The sequence below is a fragment of the Mobula hypostoma genome, chromosome 9, assembly GCF_963921235.1.
Source record: "Mobula hypostoma chromosome 9, sMobHyp1.1, whole genome shotgun sequence".
Taxonomy (NCBI): domain Eukaryota; kingdom Metazoa; phylum Chordata; class Chondrichthyes; order Myliobatiformes; family Myliobatidae; genus Mobula; species Mobula hypostoma.
The window spans coordinates 41,749,906-41,775,085 of record NC_086105.1 but is presented as its reverse complement, the minus strand read 5'-3'; the positions used below and the strand labels follow the sequence as shown (position 1 = coordinate 41,775,085).

General features: G+C 41.8%; 1 protein-coding gene across 1 annotated transcript in view; it reads right to left on the bottom strand.

Annotated features, from left to right (window-relative positions):
• Positions 1-25,180, bottom strand: part of LOC134351676 (ADP-ribosylation factor-like protein 8B-A) — a 103,327-nt gene that overhangs the window by 41,247 nt on the left and 36,900 nt on the right. Inside the window, exons 3-4 of the mRNA XM_063058158.1 lie at positions 2,380-2,453; positions 1,046-1,139 (exon numbers count right to left, since the gene is read on the bottom strand). Coding sequence (XP_062914228.1) covers positions 1,046-1,139; positions 2,380-2,453 — 168 coding nt within the window. The remainder of the gene's footprint in view (positions 1-1,045; positions 1,140-2,379; positions 2,454-25,180) is intronic.

Sequence of the window (25,180 nt, the reverse complement as noted above, 5' to 3'; positions counted from 1 at the left end):
AATGGGACTAGCAGAATAATGTTCTGGCACAGACTAGAAAGGCCGAATGGCCTGTTTTCTGTGCTGTAGTGTTCTACGGCTCTAAGTGTCAGCAGCTCTGCTGCACTTAAGGTGGCAAGATGAAACTGTGCCTCTCACAACTTCTGGGAAAACAAACTAATTGTGCTGCACAAGCAAGAGAACATCTGCAGATGCTGGAAATCAAAGCAACACACAAAATACTGAAGGAACTCAGCAGCCCAGACATCATCGAGAAGAACAGTACAGTCGACATTTCAGGCCGGGACCCTTCAGCAGGGCTCAGCATCAGTACTAATTGTGCTGCACTCATTTTTCACTAATTTGACATCTTAATGAACGAAAAGATTTTTGCCGAGAATGCTTAGTACACAAACAGGTGCAGCCCAGTTTTTATGCATATGATACCACTATCTGGTGACATTATCATTTCTTCCCTATCTCTGTCCAGGGTCTTAAAAGCCATTACACAAAGACAGGCTTTCTAATTAACAGTCCTTGTGTACATCAGTGCCAGAGTCAAGGCCCGACCGTCTTTAATGTGGCTCCTGGACGCTTACACTTCAGATGGTATCTCTTTTACCATTGCTGTCTCTCCTTTCCTTGCTCTCCAAATTCCATTCAAGGCTGTTTTCTTATTGAATCTAAAAAAACTGAAGGATCCCTCTTGAATTGCTTACTATTCAATTGTTTAATCCTGTGCTTTGTCTGTGGAAAGGGACATAGCCTCCACTTTGCAAGTGCTAACATGGGCAGGGTTTCAAGACAGGTGCAGGGGACTAACAGGACACCATGCCGTAATTTGCAGGTGCTCAGAATTACATTGAGTCTAAGAGGCTGCCCTCCAGGAAGATATACTGAAAGTCTATATCTTCACAAAAGTTAGAACAAAATTATATTAAATACACAAGTATTCCAAAATCAACAGCAAGGTTTCCGAAACCTTACAAGTGGGCCCTTCTGTGTTACATTTCAGCCAATATGGAAAGCAATTTAAACATACAGTATAAAAGAAAGGTTGACTTACAGGAATTCCTTGCAATTGTGGCTTATCTAATAAGTTGTGGAGTTCATTCTTTGAAGCTTCAATCTTTTCAAAGTCTGCAGCATCCACCATGTAGCTATAAACAAGCATCAGGAGCACTGGTCAAGTACACTGTGAAAGGAAGCCTTAAAAAGCATGAGAGGGAGAGCAAGGGGGAAAAGGAAGTACACCAACAAGGGGCTAAAGGACAAGAAGATGTAATGTGGTAAATTGGATCAGCAAATTTGCTGATGATACAAAGATTGGAGGTGTAGTGGGCAGTGAGGAAGGATTTCAAAGCTTGCAGAAGGATTTGGACCAGCTGGAAAAATGGGCTGAAAAATGGTAGATGGAGTTTAATACAGACAAGTGTGAGGTATTGCACTTTGGAAGGACAAACCAAGGTAGAATATACAAGGTAAATGGTAGAGCACTGAAGAGTGCAGTAGAACAGAGGGATCTGGGAATACAGATACAAAATTTCCTAAAAGTGGTGTCACAGGTAGATAGGGTCGTAAAGAGAGCTTTTGGTACATTGGCCTTTATAAATCAAAGTATTGAGTATAAGAGTTGGAATGTTATGGTGATATTGTATAAGGCATTGATGAGGCCGAATTTGGAGTACTGTGTGCAGTTTTGGTCACCAAATTACAGGAAGGATATTAATAAGGTGGAAAGAGTGCAGAGAAGGTTTACAAGGATGTTGCCGGGACTTGAGAAACCGAGTTACAGAGAAAGGTTGAATAGGATAGGACTTTATTCCCTGGAGCGCAGAAAAATGAAGGGAGATTTGATAGAGGTATATAAAATTATGATGGGTATAGATAGAGTGAATGCAAGCAGGCTTTTTCCACTGAGGCTAGGGGAGAAAATAAAACAGAGGACATGGGTTAAGGGTGAAAGGGGAAAGTTTAAAGGGAACATTAGAGGGGGATTCTTCACACAGAGAGTGGTGGGAGTGTGGAATAAGCTGCCAGATGAAGTGGTAAATGCGGGCTCACTTTAAACATTTAAGAAAAACTTGGACAGGTACATGGATGAGAGGTGTATGGAGGGATATGGTCCAGGTGCAGGTCAGTGGGACTAGGCAGAAAAATGGTTCGGCATAGCGAAGGGCCAAAAGGCCTGTTTCTGTGCTGTAATGTTCTATGGTTCTATGGTAAGAGGGGATAAGAGGAAGAAAGGAGAGAAGGTAGGAGAGGGAGAGAGGAAGTTGAAGAGATGGTACAAGAGGCAAAGAGGAGATGAGGGTGGAGTGGAAGAGGACTAGGAGAGGGTAGAAGTGGAGGAGAGGCTCTATATATTGAAATCATAAAAATTACAGACTGTAAACTCACACAATAGCATTGACTCCACGGCAGTAACGTTCCCACATACTTCGGAATCTTGGCTGACCACCAATGTCCCAAATCTGAGGGGGAAAGAGTATACACATGCATTCAGCACAACCTTATTAAAAAGGTAAAATAAGAACACTGCTTCCAATTGGAAAATAAGATGCAACAGAGATTAATCAAATTTTCTCTGAGTAAAAAACATTCTGAGCTGCAGTAAGGTTGAGCAGACCTTAATCATTTTTATAGCTACCAGTACCCATGACAAATTATCTCACAACAATCTGGTGATAACTCGTGGCATTCTTCAGCTATCATCCAAAGCATTTCCACCAGCATATCCTGATGGAATTCAGATTAATGAACTATTTGGAAATATTAAAAACAAGAAATGAAAAACAACTTTAAAGATATTGGCTTGGGAAATGTACCTTGTCTGAAAAGATACAGTAAAGCCATATAGTCAACTTGGGCAGAGTTACAGCACACCTTTTGAATGTTTGGCCTCCAGAATCTTACTCTATTGCATGAAACCCAAAATTTTCCATACAATAAATCAATTTTGTGCATACAAATGAACAAGATTTAGTATCCCAGGTTAGGCAGGCTGATCATTTGCTGGTGTGCATCTGAATCCAGGTGGCAAATCTCTGTATTCAGACAGAGATATCTACTGCATATGTTGAAAACCAACTCACAAACAAGAGAAATCTGTAGATGCTGGAAATCCGAGCAACACACATGAAACGCTTGGGGAGCTCAGCATTTATGGAAAAGAGTAGTCGATGTTCCAGGCCGAAACCCCTTGGCAGGACAGGAGAAAAAATGCTGAGGAGTAGATTCAAAAGGTGGGAGGGAGGGGAGAAAGAAAAATACCAAGTGAAACCTGGAGGGAGAGGGATGAAGTAAAGAGCTGGGAAGTTGATTGGTGAAAGAGACAGAAGGCCATGGAAGAAAGATAAAGGGGGGGGGGAGGAGGATCACCAGAGGGAGGCAATGGGTGGGGCAAGGAGATAAGGTGAGGGAGGGTAAAGGGGATGGGAACTATTGAAGGGCGGGGGGGTTGGTGGTGGGAGGCATTACCAGAAGTTTAAGAAATCGATGTTAATGCTATTAGGCTGGAGGCTACCCAAAAGGAATACAAGGTGTTGTTCCTCCAACCTAAGTGTGGCCTCATCACCACACAGGAGGAGACCATGGATAGACATATCGGAATGGGAAATGGGAAGTGGAATTAAAATAGGTGGCCACTGGCGGACAGAGTGTAGATGCTCAGTGAAGTGGTCTCCCAATCTACATCGGGTCTCACCGATAATACATGAGGCCGAACTGGATACAGTATATGACACCAACAAACTTACGTGGACTGACTGTTTAGGGCCCTGAATGGTAATGAGAGAGGAAGTGTAGGGGTCGGTGTAGCACTTGTTCTGCTTGCAAGGATAAGTGCCAGGAGGGAGATCAGTGGGGAGGGATGAATGGACAAATGAGTCACGTAGGGAGCTATCCCTGCGGAAAGCAGAAATTGAGCGGGAAGGGAAATATGTGCTTGGTAGTGGGATCCCATTGGAGGTAGCGGAAGTTTCGGAGATTTATGTGCTGGACGTGGAGGCTGGTGGGGTGGTAGGTGAGGACAAGAGGAACCCTATCCCTGGTAGGGTGGCAGGAGGATGGAGTAAGAGCAGACGTGTGTGGAATGGAAGAGATGCGGTTGAGGGCAGTGTTGATGTTGAAGGAAGGGAAGCCCCTTTCTTTGAAACTGGAGGACATCTCCTTCATTCTAGAAAGAAAAGCCTCATCCTGAGAGCAGATGCAGTGGAGACAGAGGAATTGAGAGAAGGGGATGATGTTTTTACAAGTAGCAGGTTGTGATGAGGTATAGTCCAGGTAACTTTGAGGGTCCGTGGGTTTGGAATAGACATTGGTGGATAAGCTGTCTCCAGAGATAGACAGTGAGATTGAGATTGAGAAAGGGAAGGGAGGTGTCAGAAATGGACCATATAAATTTGAGGGCATGGTGGAATTTGGAGGCAAAGTGGATGAAATCGACGAGTTCAGCACGGTTGTTGGAAGCAGCACCAATGCAGTCATCGATATAGCATAGGAAAAGTGCGGGACGGTCACCAGTGTAGGCTTGGAACATAGACTATTCCATGTAGCCGACAAACAGGCAGGCATAGTTGAGACCCAAAAGAGTGCCCATGGCTACCCCTTTTGTTTGAAGGAAGTGGGAGAAGCTAAAGGAGAAATTACTTAGAGTGAGGACTAGTTCTGCTAGGTGGAGGAGAGTGGTGGTGGAGTGGAACTGGTTAGGTCTGGTGTTCAGAAAAAAAAACGGAGAGCTTTGATGCCTTCCTGGTGAGGGACAGAGATGTATAGGGACTGGACATCCATGGTAAAAATAAGATCATGGGGGTCAGGGAACCCAAAATCCTTGAAAAGATCAAGAGCGTTTGAGGTGACATGGATGATGGTAGGAAGGACTGGACCGGGGGGATCCTTTTGGATAGTATGCACTGAGCTTTTTGCCTCTCAATAAGGGGCACTGACTTCAAGATAATGTGCATGTGAAACACTGAAGTCCCACTTTGAGTGTGAGGAGCAGTCCGACAGTGAAGGGACCACTCCTCACACTCAGGTTGTACTTTTGTTTCAACCTCCTAACCTTTGAGAAGGTAGTGTGGAGTCAGTTGTCAGTCTTATGCTGGGTCTGGCCAAGGTGGCCCTTCACAAGTCCACACAGAAGGCCATCAAGTGTTACACCAAGCTGATTGTCTGTCCACTATCCCCCGCACCTTTTCTGAAGACAAAAGAGCCCTAGCGAGAGAGCACATAGTGTCCACTGGCGCTCTGAAGGCCGTCTGGAACTGGTGGGTTGTGCAGGAGCATCCAAGACAAGAATGGTAACGTTTAAATTTTATGTAAATTTTGTAAATACTGAACTGAGAATGATGCAAGAATTGTAAATACTGTACAGGAATAAACTTAAAAAAGAAGACAAGTATTTTTCAGTATTTGCTGCCACAGTGTGGAACTATTCAGGGATCATTTGGCCTCCTCATACACATATCTGTCCTATTCACTTTAACGCTGCCCTGTGGTAAGCTCCACACACTCCAGATAAAAGGCTCTTCGTAACTCCCCGTTCCATTTCATGGTCATTCTCTTAAGCTGTCAGCTCCCAGCTACATTGTTTCCTACTGTAACAGACTCAATGTGTCCCTGTCATCAAGATTATCATTTTAAACAGTTCTATAAATTCTAAATTTACTTTTCTCAAGAGAAAAGGCACCCAAGCTAGTGTGTGTGTGTGTGTGTGTGTGCGCGCGCGCGCGCGCGCGCGTATACTGTATATCTCTATGTCTTCTTGGTATCATCCTTGTAAATCTTTGGTGTATTTTTTCCCAATCTATCTATTCATTTTTATAATATAGCAACTAGAAACATATCAAATCTCCCAAATGTCAAGCCAAGGGTAGATGAAGGTTTAGCATTACTTCCTTACTTTTTCCAATTTTAAACCTTTAGTAATGATCCCATGTACTTGATCTGCTTTCTTGTTTACCTCTCTCCATCTATACACACATTTTTATTTATTTATACACACACACACACACACACACACACACACAGAGTTCAAAATCTCTGTTTCCCTTCCTAGATTCCATCTTCCAAGTAATAACTGACTTCCCTGCTTTTCCCAGCAAAACCTAACAGCAGGCTTTTATATCTGTTGAATCCCCTGTCAATTTTTTTTGCTCAGTCTGTCCCTCAGACAGTGTTGCATTCCTCTTGTTTCTGACCAACACCCCAACTTTGCATCACCTGCCAATTAAGAAATTGTTTTGTTGCCAAAGTCTAAGTTATTAATTTAAGTTGTGAACAGCTGTTGCCATAGCATTGATTCCGAGGAACACCATTATTTATTTTCCATTCCAAATAGCTGACCTTTGCTATCCCGTTTTACTGTCTTCACCTTGAAAATAGCTACCAATCCAGACTTCCAGCTTCCGCACTTCGTCATGTTTACTAGACAGTTATGGGATATCTATGGAAGGCCTTTAGAAAAATCTAGGTAAATTACGTACATTGCATTTTGATGGTTTAACATAAAAAGGATAATAACGTTTGTGAAGCAAGGTCTTCCTTTTCAAAAGGCTTGCTATTTATTATTACATTTTGTTTCTAGATGCTCTAAATATTCTATATTTTTCTACCACGGATATGAAACTGAGTGGTCCATAATTTACTTAACATTCTATCTCCTTTTTAAATATAGACATTACACATATTATCTGACACTGCATCTTCTCATGAATCATCAAATGACCATCCTTACTCAACACTTTCACAGATGTGTAGTGTTAATATCTGTTTGCATTTATTATTCAGATTTTGGATCAAATTTCTTGACAGCGCGTATTAGAACACTGGAAACAACATTTGACAGCTTTAGAATACAACAGGCCAACAGAAAAGGAGGGCTAATTTAAATTGGTTTTCTATTGCCATATGTACTGAGGTATAGTGATAAATTTGTTTTCAAAACCTTTTTGGAGATACAGTGCAGAACTGGCCCTTTTGGCTCAATGAGCCACGCCACCCAGCCACCCAGGACAACTTACAATGACCAATTAATCTATGACCTCTAACAAGAGGTAATCTGCAGATGCTGGAATTCCAAACCAACACACACAAAACGCTGGAGGAACTCAGCGGGCCAGGCAGCATCTCTGGTGAAGAGTAAACAGCCAACATTTCAGGCTGAGACCCTTTACCAGGACTGGAGAAAGAGATGAGAAGTCAGAGTAAAAGGTGGGGGGAAAAGGTGGTAAATGGAGAACGGGGAGAGGGGTGAAGTAAAGAGCTGAGAAGCTGATTGGTGAAAGAGATAAAGGACTGGAGAAGGGTGAATCTGATAGGAGAGGGTAGGAGACCATGGAAGAAAGGGAAGTGGGAGAAGCACAAGAGGGAGGTGATGGACAAGTAAGGAGATAAGGTGAGAGAGGGAAACGGGAATGGGGAATGGTGGGAAAAGTTACTGGAAGTTTGAGAAATCAATGTTCATGCCATCAGGTTGGAGGCTACCCAGGCAGAAAACAAGGTGTTGCTCCCCCAGCCTGAGTGAGACTTCATCACAACAGTGGAGGCAGTCATGGACTGACATGTTAGAATGGTAAGTAGAATTAAAATGGGTGGCCACTGGGAGATCCCGCTTTTTCTGGTAGGTACTCGGTGAAGCAGTCTCCCAACCTACTTTGTATCTCACCAACATACAAGAGGCCAACACTCAGAGCACCAGATTCAGTAGATAACCCCAAAAAACTTACAGGTGAAGTGTTACCTCACCTGGAAGAACAGTTAGGGGCCCCTGAATGGCAGTGAGGGAGATGGGGTAGGGGAAGGTATGACATTTGTTCTGCTTGCAAGGACAAGTACCAGAGGGAGATAAATGCTGAAGGATGAATGGACAAGGGAGTCACGTAGGGAGTGATCCCTGTGGAAAGCAGAAAGTGGGGTGGGGGAGGGGAGGGGAGGGAAAGATATGCTTGGTAGTGCAATCCCATTGAAGATGGCGGAAGTTATGGAGAATTATGCACTGGATGTGGAAGCTAGTGGGGTTATAGGTGAGGACAAGAAGAACGCCATCCCTGGTGGGACGGTGCGAGGATGGGGTGAGGACAGACGTGCGCAAAATGGAAGAGATGCGGGTGAGGGCACCATTGTTGGTAAGGAAGGGAAGTTCCTTTCTTTGGAGGAGGACATCTCATTAGTTCTGGAGTGAAAAGCCTCTCCAGAACTGAGAGCTGAAGTAATGGAGACAGAGGAACTGATAGAAGGGGATGGCATTTTTACAAGTGACAGGTGGGAAGAGGTTTAGTTTAGGTAGCTGTGAGAATACATAGGTTTATAAAATATATCAGCAGATAAGCTATCTCCAATGATAGAGAGAGCAAGAAAGGGGAGGGAGGTGTCCGAAATTGACCACATAAATTTGCACTAACTGCTGTGCTATTGTGGTCTCTCTTCTGGTATACCGTTCATACAGATCAATTCATTCGAATAGTGTATTGAAGTAGTACAAGGTAAAACAACAAGCGTGCAGAATGAAGTGTTACTGTTACAGAAGAAGTGCACTGCAGGTCTGCATGTGGTCATTAAGGTGCATGGTCATCGTGAGGTAGATCAAAGTCAAGAGTCATCATACTGTACAATGGAACATTTCAATAGTCTTACAACAGCAGGGTAGAAGCTGTCCTTGAACATAGTGGGGTGTCCTTTCGAGCTTTTGGAATTGGAATTGATTTATTATTGTCACATGCAACAAGATACAGTGAAAAGCTTGTCTTGCATACTGTTACTAGAGATCAACTTACTACACAGTGCATTGAGGTAGAACAAGGCAAAACAATAACAATGCGGAATAAAGTGTAACAGCTACCGAGAAGGTGCAGTGCAGTTAAACCATAAGGTGGTATAAAAATAACGAGTGAGGTCTAGAGTCCATATTGTACAGTCAGCTCTCCTTATCCGCGGGTTCTGCATGCGTGGATTCAACCAACCGCGGATCAGGAAAACCCGGAAGCTCTCTCTCCAGCACTTGTTGAGCATGTACAGACTTCTTTTTCTTGTCATTATTCCCTAAACAATGCAGTATAACAACTATTTACATAGCATTTACATTATATTAGGTATTATAAGTAACCTAGAGGTCATTTAAATTATATGGGAGGATGTGCGCAGGTTACCGCGGATCGAGCTCGAAGAAGAACCAGAAGTTCTCTTACTAAGTAAGTCGGAACAGGTACATCCGATATTATTTAGCGTCAGTTAGTCAAACGTTTGTCTTAGTATATAGTACATATTTTACCTTTCTGTGCATATAAAACACTTAAGAAACGTATCTATTTCAATAATTAAACCACTGCGTTGTTTAATAATAACTGTAGCTTTCATTGGGGCAGGGCCTTTCTCAATTTATCCTTTAAAATTGTTCCAATCGTTGACCAACTGTAGCCTAATGCTTTTCCAATGACCGATGGCATTTCACCTCTTCCCGATCGCTTTATTATTTCCACTTTATTTTCAATCGTGACCATGATTATTTTCATGAAGAGAAACACTGCAGATTCAGAACTCCGCCGGGTCCTAAAGTCCACCGCACTGAGACAGGATGGGGACTTGAGCATCCGTGTTTTTTTGGTATCCGTGGGGAGTCCCTGAACCAGTCCCCTGCGGATAAGGAGGGCCAAATGTACTAGGGAATAGCCTTGTAACAGTGGAGTAGAGCCTGATCATATGTGCTTTCACGTTTCTGTACCTTCTGCTCACTGGAAGAAGGGAGAAGAGATAATATCCAGCGGGCTATTGGTGATATTCACTCTGATGAATTTAAAGCTGTCAATCTTCTCAACTGCTCATATCTATTGCCCGATGGGAAAGGGAGAACAGAGAATATCTGCGATGGGTTGGGTCTTTGATTATGCTGACTGTTTTACCAAGACAGCGAGGAGTGCAGACAGAGTCTGTGGAGATGAGGCTGATTTCCACGATATGCTAAGCTGTGTTGGCAACACTCCGCAGTTTCGTGTGGTCACAGGCCAAACTGCAATGTATTCAGATTGGATGCTTTCTGTAGTGCATCAATAAAAATAGATGAGGGTTCAAAGGGGACATGCTAAATTTCATTAGCCTCCTGAGGATAGTTCAAGTGAACTTTCTTGGTCATGCATCAATGCAGTTGGACGGCATCGGAAATCTGCTGCGTCAGAAATAATAATGCACGACTTCCCCATGTCGTGCAGGAAACACACCATCTCTGGACTCATTATAGTGACTACTGCATGGTGAAAAGCTCAAGTTACACACTAACTGAAAAACTAAATGAAAGTTTAAATACTTTAAAAAGGGGACATAGCCTCAAGGTTCGAGGGAGTAGATTTAGGACGGCAATGAGGAGGAGCTACCTTCCTCAGAGAGTGGTGAATATGTGGAATTCTCTGCCAATGAAGCAGTGGAGGCTACCTCAGTAAATATATTTAAGACAAGGTTGGACAGATTTTTACACAGTAGGGGAAAAGGCAGATATGTGAAGATGTTTCCATGGTTAGATCAGTCATGATCTTATTGAATGGCAGAGCAGGATCAATGGGCCAGATGGCCTACTCCTGCTCCTATTTCTTATGTTCTTATGACAAATCAGTAAATAGGATGGAGATTGAAAATCTGGCTGAGTGGTGTCACAGCAATGACTTCTCACTCAATGTCAGTAAGGCCATTTCTTATGTTGTTAAATTTAAACCAACTGGCATACAACTATCAATAACCATACAGCTCAATTGTAATGACTGACAGTGGCCCTAATGATGTTACAAACTCGCTGGAACTGCATGATGTCTTTATTGTCTGGTGAAACAGTACATTGGGACTACTGGAGATGCTAAGATCGTTCTGAAGAGTGCTCTATGATAAAGAGTGGCATGCTATACAGGATAAGGCACAAGCAATTTGGGAAGCATTATTACCACAGCTCTGGTCACTACCCTCATCGTGTAATATCACAGAGGCAAATGACATTATGCATGCATTTCCACCTTCTCTTCTTCCCTTCATCTCACCGCAGATGTTTTTCTTTTATCATCAGGCAGTGGAGGGATGGAAAGTAGAGAATTGATGATAGCACAAAATCATGTTTATTTGCAGTGACTAACTAAAGCAGTGACACAGCATGTACATCGGATGATAGCATACGATCAAGATCTGCACTCACTGAGGATACAGTTCTGCTACAGGCCAATGTAGATAAGAATAAAGCACTTATCAGCTCACTGGAGGGCAAGACTGTACAGAAGTCCTTTCGCTGAGCTATTTGATGTACAGGCAACAGACGAAAGCTGATAAAGGCATAACAGAACTTCTGTTGTATCTCCACGAGGCCCAAGGAACACGGAGGCTTTGGGAAACAGTTTAGTCAAAGGTCTTGTGCAAAGCTCGGTATTACTGGCAAGCTCAATGCTTGCAGTTTGTTAAATATGATGCAGTGTTCAAGACTGAAGTTTCAGTTTCCATTAGAAGTACAAGTGCAACAATAGAAGGTCACCCTGGTGCTATCTCGCCTTTAGACATGGGGCTACATAGGGAAATCTGCTCACCAGATACCAGGATTGTGAGGATCTGTAACTAGGGAGCAACAGCAATTCCACTCAGGACAAATTCATTACCTCTCTTAGGATGACAGTATTTGTGATCCCACATGCACTCTGCTGTTGTCCACTGAACAGGTCAAACAGGCCACTGTTGAACTTGCTGCAATGGTGCAATCTGAAGATGTTACTTCAGTTAGAGCTGCTCAAGGTTCACCTCTAGCTGTCAGCTCCACAGGTCAGCAGCCCTCCACCAGCCACACCCTGAACACCTTTCACTCTTCATCTTCTTATCAACTTGTGAACATCTACTGTAAGTAAACTGACTGACAGGCTTCTCAGAGGAGCAACTCCACCTGAGAACAAACAGCTCTCTGAAGAGTAGTTTGGGTCATGTATCTAGCAAGTCATTCATTCTTTTATTTTTAATTAGGAATTAGGTTAAGACTGCATTCTGTGCAAAAGGAAGAAAATATGGTGGTACGGTCATAGACAAGGTAGCAATGGGACCATGATTTGGCGGGGGGGAGCGGATTGGAATTGAGATAGTGTTTTAACAATTAACCCTTTATATGACCCAAGCAGACAGGAGCAGTCTATATTGAGACTGTCCATCCTCTTCAGTCTTGTCTCATCTCCTCGGTGTCTTATAAGAGGTGATGGCAAAAACTATCACCACAAGATGCTGAGGTTGTATCATAAGTGCTATAGCACCATCTCAAGGCCAATTACCCTCTTCGGTAGTCACCATGAAATTGTTGTTTCAGCACCCCAATAGTTTGGACTAGCATTATATCTCTTGTGATATACCTATGAGCAGCAAGCTGGTATTATGAGTCCACAGACAACCCTCATCAGGCTCCAGCCACATTTTGGCTGGCTACAGTAAGTGAAACACTGCCAGCAAACAGGGCTATTGTAAGTATACTAACCATCAATATTAGAAAATCTGTAGATGCTGGAAATCCAAGCAACACACACAAAATGTTGGAGAAACTCAACAGGTCAGGCAGCAATATAGGAAAGAGTAAACAGTTGAAGTATCGGGCCAAGACCCCTCATCAGAACCACGACCTGCCTATGATCCCACAAGCTGAAGATGTGGAATTTGTTTCAATTCAGTTGCATTATAAGAGTTGACATGCATACCATCAAGGTATTATGTATGGACTTGATAGTAACTCAACATAGCACAGTTATGGGCATTATAGTCCATAGAGGTGGAGCTGTGATTGCAGTAGCTGGCAGATGTCGGGACTACCTCCCTTCTGAAAAGCAGATGTCCTGCAGGTAGGCTATCTACTCCACAAATATCACATTGACGTTTTTGTCTTCTCCTCTCATCCTCAATTCCAAGGGGTTTGAGCAGAAATACTGGAATCAGCACAAAAGTGTTTTACTAGTTGCCACACTACTCCCTATAGACATCGAAAACTTGTGAGAACAATGGAATGGACAAAAATATTCAAAGGTCGTTGCTATAAATCTACATAACTTACTGGCATTCTGTTCTTACCAGGGTCAAAAATCCTTGGGGAATTGGTGACAGTGCTAAAGTGCTGATCTCAGGACTTCTGCAGAAACAGATTACCCTCACACAAAACAAAACTGCTGATTTCTTTACAAAAATGATAGTGGGTATGGAAGTGACATGAGGGATGTAGGTGGAAAGGTGCTCCCTGCTGCTGAATCCATATGCCAAGTTAAACACAGCCTGGAGCTCTGAAAAAAAAGGCAGCACAGTAAAGAGATGAGCTTTATTTGTCACATGTACATCGAAACATACAGTGAAATGTGTCATTTGCATCAAATCAAGTCAGCAAGGATTGTGCTGGGCAAGTGTCACCATGCTTCTTGTGCTAATACAGAATGCCCACAACTCACTAACCTTAACCATTCATCTTTGGAACATTGGAAGAAACAGGAGCACCCCTACGCGGTCACGGGGAGAGCCAACCTACTCTTACAGACAGCGGCAGGAATTGAACTCCTATCTTACAACTGGTGCTACTGTACACTGAACGATGACACAATCTGCCTGTTCTGTTAACTTTAAGGTGATCCTATTACCATAATGATGTCTGGCAATGTACGCTTGGAATTCAAATAGTACTCTTATCAGGCGCTATAGTGTCCATTTTGTCCACTTCACTACTGCAAGAACTGCTTTCTTAGTAGTTGCTCTTCCTCTAGATCTGCTCTTTGATAGATGATAAATACATAATCTCATTTCCTCTCACACTTTTCCTTACTGTTAAAAAAATGGTATATAGTATGGATTCCTCCATCACCCATATTTCTGCTAGAATATTTAACCACCATCTGCTTAACAAAAAAAACTGATTTCTTCATTCATTCTTTCAGAAATAACGTCAAGTTTGTAACCTGCACCCCTCCCATTTTGCCAAATCTGACCAATGTGCAGTTTCTCAACTTACCGTCTGAGATCCCCAAATTTCTCATCCTTCCATATTTTAGAGAATGAGCCATTTTCCTCTCTGATAAATCCCATTACTAAAGACCAGGGTTATGTTAGCAAATAATCTTATTTACCCTTCCATGGTCTTCCTTCAGGGTGTTCAAAATATTCAACAGGAAGGAAAGGGTTAAGCAGTCATCTGAGAACTTCACTAATTTAGTGGCATTGTTGAATTGCATTTATAGGTTAATAAAGTTAACTTTTAAACTTTGCTAAATGGGGAGCTATGGATCTTAAATTGCAATATCCTAAATTAAAAGCATGAGGATGACAAGTTTTAAATTGAAACCGAATACTACATCTCTGATTAAATTTAACCTTAAATAACCACCTGCATAATGAAAGGCATACATTTCCTTATTGCTTCCCTATTTTCAAGGAGCTGTACCCACTTCACTACCAATAATCTCATTGTTTCCGATTATGATGTATGCATTTTGATTTAATTCATCTTTGGCAGAATTGGAAGGAGTCAAACTGGTGGTACAGACTTGAAGGATAAGCCACAATTTCCAAATATGCAGATGGTACAAAGCTTGGTAGTGTCATGAGCTTGTAAAGAGGACTGTTAGAGGCTGTTAACAGATACAAAAAGGCTGAATGAATAGGCAGGCACATGATAGATGTAATTTAAATTGGAAAATTTGTGTTTTTTAGTAAGATGAATGAGGAGATGCAATGTTGAATAGAGCGTCCTCTTCTGAAAATGCTGAAGAAACTAAGGAACACTGGGGTACTGTGCACAAAACATTCAAAGTCATAGGACACACTAAGACAGGCCAAGTCCGGTGCTTGAGGCCTGGATTACAAGTTCTTCTTCATCATCATCAGCGAGTCCTTGATTGATACAGAGCATCAAAGCCCGGATCGATCAGAAGTCGAGGCCTGATGGCCAAAACCCCAATGTGCGAATCTTTGCGAGTCCACTGTGGAAGTAAAAGGCCCAATGTCTAGGAGTCTGAGTCCACTGGGGGCAGGAGAAGATGGCCTGACCTGAGATTGAAGGGCTGTGTATGTACATAGGTGGGTGGGAGGGAGGAAGGAAAGTTGCTTGTTTTGCTGTTGTTGCTTTGTCACTCGGTCAATGCCATTATTGACTCCAATGATTAAGCCCATGATCGACTCCATTTCTTTCTGTCTAAAGCACTGAGGAAGATTGAAATCATTGAGGAAAAGTGCAGAAGGCGAGTAAGTATCCATCGCTGTCTACCACCCTCTCACTCACTGCTGCCGAAAGAAGATGTCTGTGTGTGATAGTCTCTCTCTTCCTCTTGCTCGCTGCTCCCAGAGGAAGGTCCCTGCATTCAGATGGTGTCTCTCTCACTCGATGCTGCTGGAGAACGGTGCCAGAGTTCGCACGAGGTTTAATCAATGTGATTTGTGTACTGTATTGGACTTTGTAGTTCACATTATGATGGGATTCTGGTTTCTGGTCGCTCCTTCTGTTGTTGCTATTTTGGGTGATTTGAATCAGGGCAGCCTGCAGATAACGAACACTGAACTGAACTGAATATGCCTGAGCTCTTCCCATTTTGTGTTTTACATTTTGTGTTTTTCACTTTTTTTTTGCCCTTTGCGCGATTTACATGGGAAGGGTTGATGTTTTTCTTTGAATGGGTTCCATGGTTTTCTTTGTTTCATGGCTGTCTGTGGGGAAGACAACACCCAGGGCTGTAAACTGCACACATACATATTTTGGTAATAAATGTACTTTGAATCATTGCAATGATCTGTTTTGTGTTGCTCTGCACAGAATGGTGGGCATATTTTTTTGGCACTGGAAAGTGTGGTGACACTTACAGGCTGACCCCAGCACATCATTGGGTGTGTTGTTAAAGCAAACATTACATTTCACTGTATGTTTCAATGTACATGTAATAAATAAATCTGAAACTGAATTCTGAAAGCACACTGTTTTTCTCTATAAATTAAGACACAAAGTAAAATTCAGAAAGTTATGCTGAGGCATTATAAATTCTTATCCAGCTTCATCTGCAGTATTTGTGTTGAATTCTGATTGTCACATTGTAGAAGAATTTAAAAGCATTAATAGGGCACCAGAAAAGATTTATCAGAATAATTCCTGAGATTAGAGATTACAGTTAAAAGGATCGATTATAGATATTGGGACTGCTTTATTTGGCAAAGGCAGGCTGAAAGGAGATTTGATGGAAGTAATACAAAACAGTAAGAAAATGTAGAGTGGTTAGTGAAAAGTATATTGCATTGGTGAAGGAACCAAGGACAAGAATTTACTGGTAGTAAACGACAATGAAGAGATTTTTTAAAATGACAAGGAAAAATATTTCATGCAGTTCGTGGCTGGAACCTGGAATGTACTACCTGTAAATGCGGTGGGGGATGATTCCAAGAAATCTGATAAATATGTAAAAGGGATTTTTTAAAAAATCTGCAAGGAGAATAGGCCAACGGATAGAACTTCAGTTACTCTGGCAGACAGCCAACATGGACATAATGGGCCAAATTGCCTCCTATGCTGCAACAAATCTGTAATTCTATGGTGCCAAATGGTACACAATCAAGGATGGGTCACTGAACAGCATGGGAACAAGTTCTTCAGCCCACAGTGTACATTAAACCAAACAAATTAATAATCAATTAGTCAACTAAACTAATCCCTTGTACCTATACAACATCCACATCCTTCCATTTTCCTCACATTCATGTGCCTATCTCAATGTCTCTTTGATATCCCGACTGTATCTGTTTCTACCACCACCCTGGCGAGTGCATTCCATGGCACTCACCACTCTGTGTGTAAAAAAAAACTTGCCCCTCACATCATCTTTGAAATTATGTCCTCTCATCTTAAAAGCATACCTTTTTTCAGGAGATATTTCAACTCTGGGAGAAAGATACTGTCTGTCTATTCTATCTATGCCTCTCACAAAGTCATAAATCTTTATCAGATCTCCGCTCAGTCACTGCCACTCTAGAGAAAACAACCCAATGTCCAACCTCTTATTATAGCAAGTGCGCTCTAATCCAGGCAGCATCCTGGTAAACATCTTCTACACCCTCTCCAAGGTCCCAACATCCTTCCTGTAATGGGGTGACCAGAACTGTATGCACGATTCCAGATGCAGCCTAACTCGAGCTTTATAAAGCAGCAACATAACTTCCTGACTTTTGAACTCAATGCCTCAACTAGTACAGACAAGCATACCAAATGCCTTCTCAACCACCCTATCAATCTCTGTAGCCACTTTCAGGGAGTTGTGAACTTGGACTCCAAGATCTCTCTGCTCATCATCACAGTAAAGGGTCTTGCCCTTAACAGTGTACTGTCTCTTTACATTTGACCTATCAGGTGCAACACTTCACATATGCTGGGGTAAAACTCCATTGGCCATTTCTCTATCCATATCTGTAACTGATCTACAACCCACTGTATTATTTGTCAGTCCTCTATACTCTCCCAATATCACTAATCTTTGTATCATCTGCAAACTTACTGACTCACCCATCTACATTTTCATCCAGGTCATTTATATACATCATAAATAGCAAAGACATCTGAAGAACACCACTAATCACAGATCTCCAACTAAAATAAGTCCCTCTGACCATCTCCCTGTCTTCAATGGCAAGCCAGTTCTGAATCCAACAGTCCGCTATGGATCCCATGCATCTTAATCTGCTGAATGAACCTCCCCATGAGGACCTTGTCAAATGTTTTACTAAAATCCACGTAGACAACATCTACTACCTCACTTCCATCGGTCACCCTCATCACTTCATCAAAAAAAAACTCAATCAAGTTAGTAAGACACAGCCTAACCCGCACAAATTCATGCTGGATCTCCCTAATTAGGCCATGGTTTTCCAAATGATCATAAATCCTATCCCTAAGAATTCTCTCCATTAACTTCCCTACCACTAATATGAGACTTACCAATCTATAGTTTCCAGGATTATCCCTGGATCACTCCTTGAATAATGGAACAAAGTTAGCTACTTGCCAGACCTCTGGAAGCTTGCCTGTGGCTAGGGAGCACACAAAGATATTGGTCAACGCCCCAGCAATCTCTTCACTTGCCTCCCTTTATAATGTGGGGTAAATCCCATCAGACTCTGGGGACTTGTCCACTTTAATGTACTTTAAGAGACCCAATGCTACCTCCTCCTTTACTTTGAAATGCCCTAGCATAGTATACTCTTGGCACTGATCTCCCTATCCTCCACATCCTTCTCCTTGGTAAATACTGATGTAAAACTGCATCCAAGCAAATGGTTTCCCCTTTATCCTTCAGTGATCCCACCCTCTCCCTAGTTATCCTCCTGCTCCTGATGTAGGTATGGAATGCCCTGGGATTCTCTTTAATCCTACTTGACATGGACTTTTCATGGCTCCTCATGGCTTTCCTAATTTCCTTCTTGAGTTCTTTTCTAGCTTCTTATAATGCTCAAGGGATCTGTCTGATTCTAGCTTCCTAAGTTTTAGGAAGCTTTTCTTTTTCCTTTTCCTTCTTGACTAAATTCATCACCTCCCTTGGTCACTAAGGCTCTCTTACCTTGCCATCCTTGTCCTCCCTTGCTTCTCATTGGAACATACCTGTCCTGTATTCTGTGCGTTTGGTCTTTACACATGTGAGATGTGAACTTACCCAACAATGGCTGTCTCAAATTATCTCTCCCTATTCTCTGCCTAATACACTTGTAATTTGCCCTGCTCCAGTTTAATACTCTCCTACATGGTACACATTAAGCCTCATCTACAGCCATCTTAAAACTTAAGGAGATGTACTCAGTTTCCTAACTGCTTACCAGATCCTTAAAATTTTCACATATGAACCACAATAGTATGCATTAAGAAATAAATCCTGTTATAGAAAATGATTAAAGGGACCCACTAGCAGGAATTCAACTTAAGAAGTGATATTAGATAATCACTGGAAGGAAGAGAAAGTTTATTTTAAAAATAAGAAATGGAATGTTTGGTTCTCTGGAAGGTGGAAGGAGAAAGGGTAATAAGGCAAGAAATGTAGATCCTGAGGTTACAGTTTTTAGCACTTAATACAAAGTAAAAGCCCCCCCCCACCCTCACAGATCTGGATATACCTTTCTTGTTTTAATTGTAATGTTTCTCTATTAATTTTGTTCCAACTGTGATTTTTAAAGTAAATTTTACTTTGAGAATGTTGGTCTGCACAATATCAGTAACATTCTCTCTGTTCTCTTCAACTCCCCTTCACTGCAACTTAAAACACACTGCTCTACATGCTTTTCCACTGATGACAGGGCTTTGAACCAAACCATTGATTTAGAATATCTCCCCAATACATCTCCCCTGGTGTGCTGATGTATCCCACATTCTGTTTCTGATTTAAGTATACACATCTTTTTTTTTGCTCCATTCACCTGAAGGAATTATTATCAAGTTTAGCATGTAACTGAGGAAAGCAACCTATAATATACAGGTGTACAGAAGCCACTAGTCATTATTCTGTGATTTATGCTTACATACAAACAAGATTTTATAATCTACTGTCAAGATGAATGTCAATCCATGGCCTCTTCTACTGTCAAGATGAAGTCACACTCAGGTTGGAGGAACAACACCTTATATTCCGTCTGAGTAGCCTCCAACCTGATGGCATGAACATTATGACTTCTCTAACTTTCGTTAATACCCCCCCTCCCCTTCTTACCCCATCCCTTATTTATTATTTCCCCCCACCTTTTTTCTCTCTCTGTCCCTCCCACTGTCACTCCTTGCCTGCTCTCCATCTTCCTCTGGGCTCCCCTCCCCCTTTCTTTCTCCCTAGGACTCCCATCCCATGATACTCCCCCTTCTCCAGCTCTGTATCCCTTTTGCCAATCAACTTTCCAGCTCTTAGCTTCATCCCTCCCCCTCCTATCTTCTCATATCATTTTGGATCTCTCCCTCCCCCTCGCACTTTCAAATCTTACTGTCTCTTCTTTCAGTTAGTCCTGATGAAGGGTGTCGGCCCGAAACGTTGACTGTACTTCTTCCTATTGATGCTGCCTGGCCTGCTGCGTTCTACCAGCATTTTGTGTGTATTGCTTTTATAACATGAGATTTTTTTAACAATGTGTTTGGATATTTAGAGAATATGTCATATTGCAAGAGATCAGGGTTTGGGGATATTTGATCAATCTAAATATTGTGCTCAGAAAAATAATATCAATAAATGCATATATTTGACATAAATGTGCTGAAGACTTTTGCATAATACTGTACAAAGTATTTCTGTATGCATAAAGTGCCAAATAAGTATATTTTCTCATTGTAAGAACTTTTTTGTATTTGAGATAAAGTTAGATTAATTCAATTTATTAATAAGTAATTAGCATTCCAACCATAGAATGTTACCTAGCCTATGATGGTTTCAATTCCTTTGTACTGTTTCCTTACTTTTAAAAGCTAGCATCTGATAATTATTTTATTTAAGAGTCCTACTTGGAAAGATTTGCAAATCTGAATATCATTCTCTTTCTAACATTTCACCATTTCATCTCATGCTTTGATTATACACAAATTACTAACATGAGAAAATCTGCAGATGCCAGAAATCCAAGCAACACACACACACAAAATGCTGGAGAAACTCAGCAGGTCAGGCTGCGTCTATGGAAAAGAGTTAACAGTCAACGTTTTGGGCCATGACCCTTCATCAGGACTAGAAAAAAAAAGATACCATCCCTTCTCTCCAGTCATGATTAAGGGTCTCGACCCGAAACATTCACTATTTATTCTTTTCCATAGATTCTGCTTGACCTGCTGAGTTTCTCTACCATTTTGTGTGTTGCATATGCAAATTGCTTTCCACTTCACCTTCACTTTCATCCCTTAAATCATAAATAGCACCATCTGTTGTTCTTAATATTAGTAACCTCTTATACATTTTGCACAGTGATAACGAACAGAAAGCTTGATGAAGAAATACCATTCATTTCCCTGCAATACCTCCCTGAGATCCTCATCTTTTATGACTAATTTTTTTTATTGCTGCCAAATTAAATTTTAAATCATGACAGCCCTTAATTTTTTTTTAAAAAAAGCTAATTGTATTTGGAATTTAGAATGTCACTTATAATGAATAATCTTTATCTGCAAGCAATAGCAAATCAAAGCAACTGGACTTGCTGTGTTGTCTGTAAGACACTTCACCACTCATCCGAGAGGCTTCTTCAGCTCTAATCCATGCTGGGTAGTTTTCTGGTTTATAAACTCTGAGTTGTTTAAAGGTATAGTAATTACACGAGGGTCGTTAAAAGTCACAGAGCTAATGAGAGGGTCATTAGTCTCATCTTTGCATAAATGGAGGTGTGAACTGTTTGGAGACGCCAGGGTAGAGATGTATTGCAAGTAGCTGATAGGTGCCCACTTCAGAAGCTATCAAGACAATAAGAAAATGGCTACATCAGGATAGTACCCTGGAGAATAGAACCAAACTCAACGCGGATCAGGTACGTACTCTACTCGACCTTTGTCTCAACACCACCCATTTCTAATAACAAAGATGTCTTCTCCAGGCAGAAACACAGATGTTCCATGGGTATGCCGGCGTCTCCTATTGTAGCCAACTTATACATGGAAGAAGTAGAAAGGACAGCCTTGAACACCTCCCATGAAACATCACCCAGTCATTGGTTCAGGTATGTGGACAACACCTGGGTGAAGATCAAAATCCATGAGAAACAAGCCACAAAAAGATGTTGAGAACAAAAGACTGGCCTTTTTAGGCTGTGCAGTACTTATCAAAGAAAATGGACATCTAGATATTAAAGTTTACAGGAAACCAGCCCACACAGATCAGTATCTATGGTCTGACTCTCATCACCCATGAGAACACAAGTTGGGGGTTTTCAGAGTACTACATCACCACACTAAGAATGTGCCCACCAATATTACAGCTAAAGACAAGGAGCACAGTATTTGAGAGAAGCCTTGAAAGTTTGCGGCTACCCTGACTGGGCCTTCATCAAGGTAGCAACAAAAACCAGCAGGGGGCATCAGCCCAACAGACAGAGGTAAGGAGCAAAGCAGACGGAAAAACATTGTCATAACATAAGAACATAAGAAACAGGAGCAGGAATAGGCCATCCGGCCCATCAAGCCTGCCCGCCATTCAATAAGATCACGGCTGATCTGTCCGTAAATTCACTGATCTGTCATCCCAGATGTAGCTGTAGGTTCAGAGAAACTCAGAAGGATTTTCAACCAACACCAAATCCCTGTGTTTCTCAAACCTACAAACACATAAATTCATTCACCCCAAGGATCTTACACCCAAACATAAACAGAGCAATATTGTATATGCTATCCAATGCAATGAGAACTGCACAGATCTGTACATTGGCATGGCAAGACAAGACAACCACTTCACATATGGATGGCCCAACATAGGAGGGCTAACACCTCAGTTTAAGACTCGGCTTTATATCTAAACCTAAAGGACAAAGGACACTGCTTTGATAACAATGTGCACATGTTGGACAGGGAGGACAGGTCGTTTGAAAGAGGGGTTAAAAAAAAAGCCATTTTTGTCAAACTGGAAAACCCATCCCTGAACAGAGGGGGTGGGGTACGACACCACCTATCAGCTACGTACAATGTAGTCCTAACATCTCTACTCCAGTGTCTCCACAATTCAGTGGTTTCATGGATAAAAATCTGAATTTTCAAACTAAGCTGACTGTCCACATGGCAACCGTGCTTATTTAGATTAACACTGATAAGATTTTGTAAAATAGTACAGTACTTGTTTCATGATAAATGACCTCTTGGTTCTTTAATGCTCCTCAATTAAATTTCATAGTCACAGGATTACACACTTCCAGCTTCCTATTCATGTCACAGAGACCAGTTCTGGGAATGAGAATTCAGTTCCCTCCTAACAATTATGAATAAATTTTAATCTTTTTGAGCGCTGTGGATGAGTTTACATTACTGGATCCTGTTCATAACACGTTAAACATCAAGATATTCATCACCAACTTCCACTCATTTTGGTGCTGGGAAAAATCATTCTGTTAGAAGTGTACATTTTAATGACGAATTCAGTGGCTCACTGAGTTACATTGTTCAATATATACTGACAGGTTCAAAGGTAACTTTCCATGATGATCTCCACTCTAAATAATGGGATTTTTTTTTGGCGTGTGCCTGCATGTGTGCGAGTCTCTGCATGTGCGTCTGTGTGTGTGTGTGTGTGTGCGTGCGTCCATGATGTCGTCTTTTCCATGGCTTTTACAAGGCGAGGAGCAGGCGAGAGACTGTGTGGCACGCCACTCCTCACAAAGACATTTTTTGCAGTATTTTTCCTTTTTTTTATTTTAAGAGGTCGAGTTGCGATCTCAACAATCAACCCGGCATGAATGGAAAGCATACTCGGGAGCGGACCCGACTGTTTTCGAACCCGGGAACCCCTGCTCTCGGGTCCGGCGCCGATGCCATTGCACCACCAGCCAGCCCCACAATGGGATTTTAGAAAGTCTTCCTGCATATAATATCAATGACATTGAATGTCCCTACCAAAGTAAATGTATAAATACCTTGTTATAATCATAACGGGAAATCATAGGCAATGTTGCCTGCGATATATCATGAAACATTGTGCTGGTATGCAGCTTGAACGAGAAAGCAGGAGTTCATTTGACGAACCTTTGAGGGTGAAAAGCAATTTGCAGAACTTACTCACAAAAGATATAAAGTAAGGCTCTAAAAGACAGCAGAATTTGCACACTGGTAACACAGACTCAACTCCACCATGGACGGTGCCAAGCCCAGCTATAAAAGGAGGAGAGGTTGGGCATGGGGCTAGCAAATTCCATCCTGAAAAAAAAGAGTTGCAGAAATGCCAACAGAAGCTCCAAAGACCTCGTCCCTGGGAGAGGAAGGATCTAAGAAAATGGGCTACACCTGGGGACAATTTGAAAGACTGGCCCAAGATAGATGACTCAGGCAGCCCTCCAGTCGGGGTGACAGGCTCAGAATGGGCGCTCCTTCCATAATTAACTTTGTTATGCAACTTTTGACTTTAAAAAAGACTCTACCTTACAGGATACTAATGAGATACTGGAATTGCGATGACATTTTGCCTCTTAACAATGTTAAAATGTCTTATTTCTGATTTCAGGATTCCATCTAATCAACTACGAAATTTAGAAAATGTGGAATAATAGCTTCAATGAAAAAATTAAACCTCCATTGAATCAAGCCATTTACTGCTCATTTATCTTCAGTGGTAGAAAGACCTCAAACCCCTTCCCTCTGCCCTATGTATCGTGCAGTTCTTCTACTCACCCATCCTTTAGAGTACCACTACCTCCCATATTCATAGGTTCCCCTTTCTTCTCTAACTCAATTCCTCTTGCACTGGTCTTTCTAGCCTATATCCATCTACATTCTGTAGAGTTTAGGAAAATGAGACAATCTCACTTAAATGTGCGAATCTTAAGGGGGGCATGAGCGGGTGAGATATTTCCACCAGTCAGAGACTCTTGGGTAAGGGAATACAGTCACAAGATAAGGGATGAGTCATTTAAAACTGCATTTTCTACCCCAAAGGTTTGTGAAGATGTCACAGGAAGTATTTGAAGAGGAGATATTTTTAAAATAGCAGGGAACTGAGGGCTGGAGGAACTGGTGCAGAAGATGAGGACTGAGTCTGAACAGCCACAATAATATTTTATTGTGGTTCTACTTAAAGCAAGCAACTGTCATCACCCATCCTCCATTTCATCAAATACCCCCTCCATCTTCACTGCTACTTCTCACTTGCCCTACTCAGCAAGAACACAATCATCAATGTACAAAGAGTCCATATTAATGATCTAAAAATATTAAATTAGTCAGATTTTCCTGACCTTTGTACTGAGCAGCAGGAGTGAAGGACAAAATGCAAGGCTGATTGGACCTGGCAGGGGTTAGGGTGTAGTGATGAAAGGTCTAGTGTAAGGGCATGCCCACACAAGGAATTAGATAAATAGTTCTCTTCATGGGAAATCTTTGCGAACTATAATCATCACCAACAACAAAAAAAACTTGCTTCCACCCCCACATGGATTGAAAAGGTTTTACCTACCCTCGGATTCACACATTTCCATCTGACCAATTCCCATCCATGAAGAGGACTATAGCACATACTTCACACTAACTCTTTTTGTGGCAATGGACAAGATATAGTACATG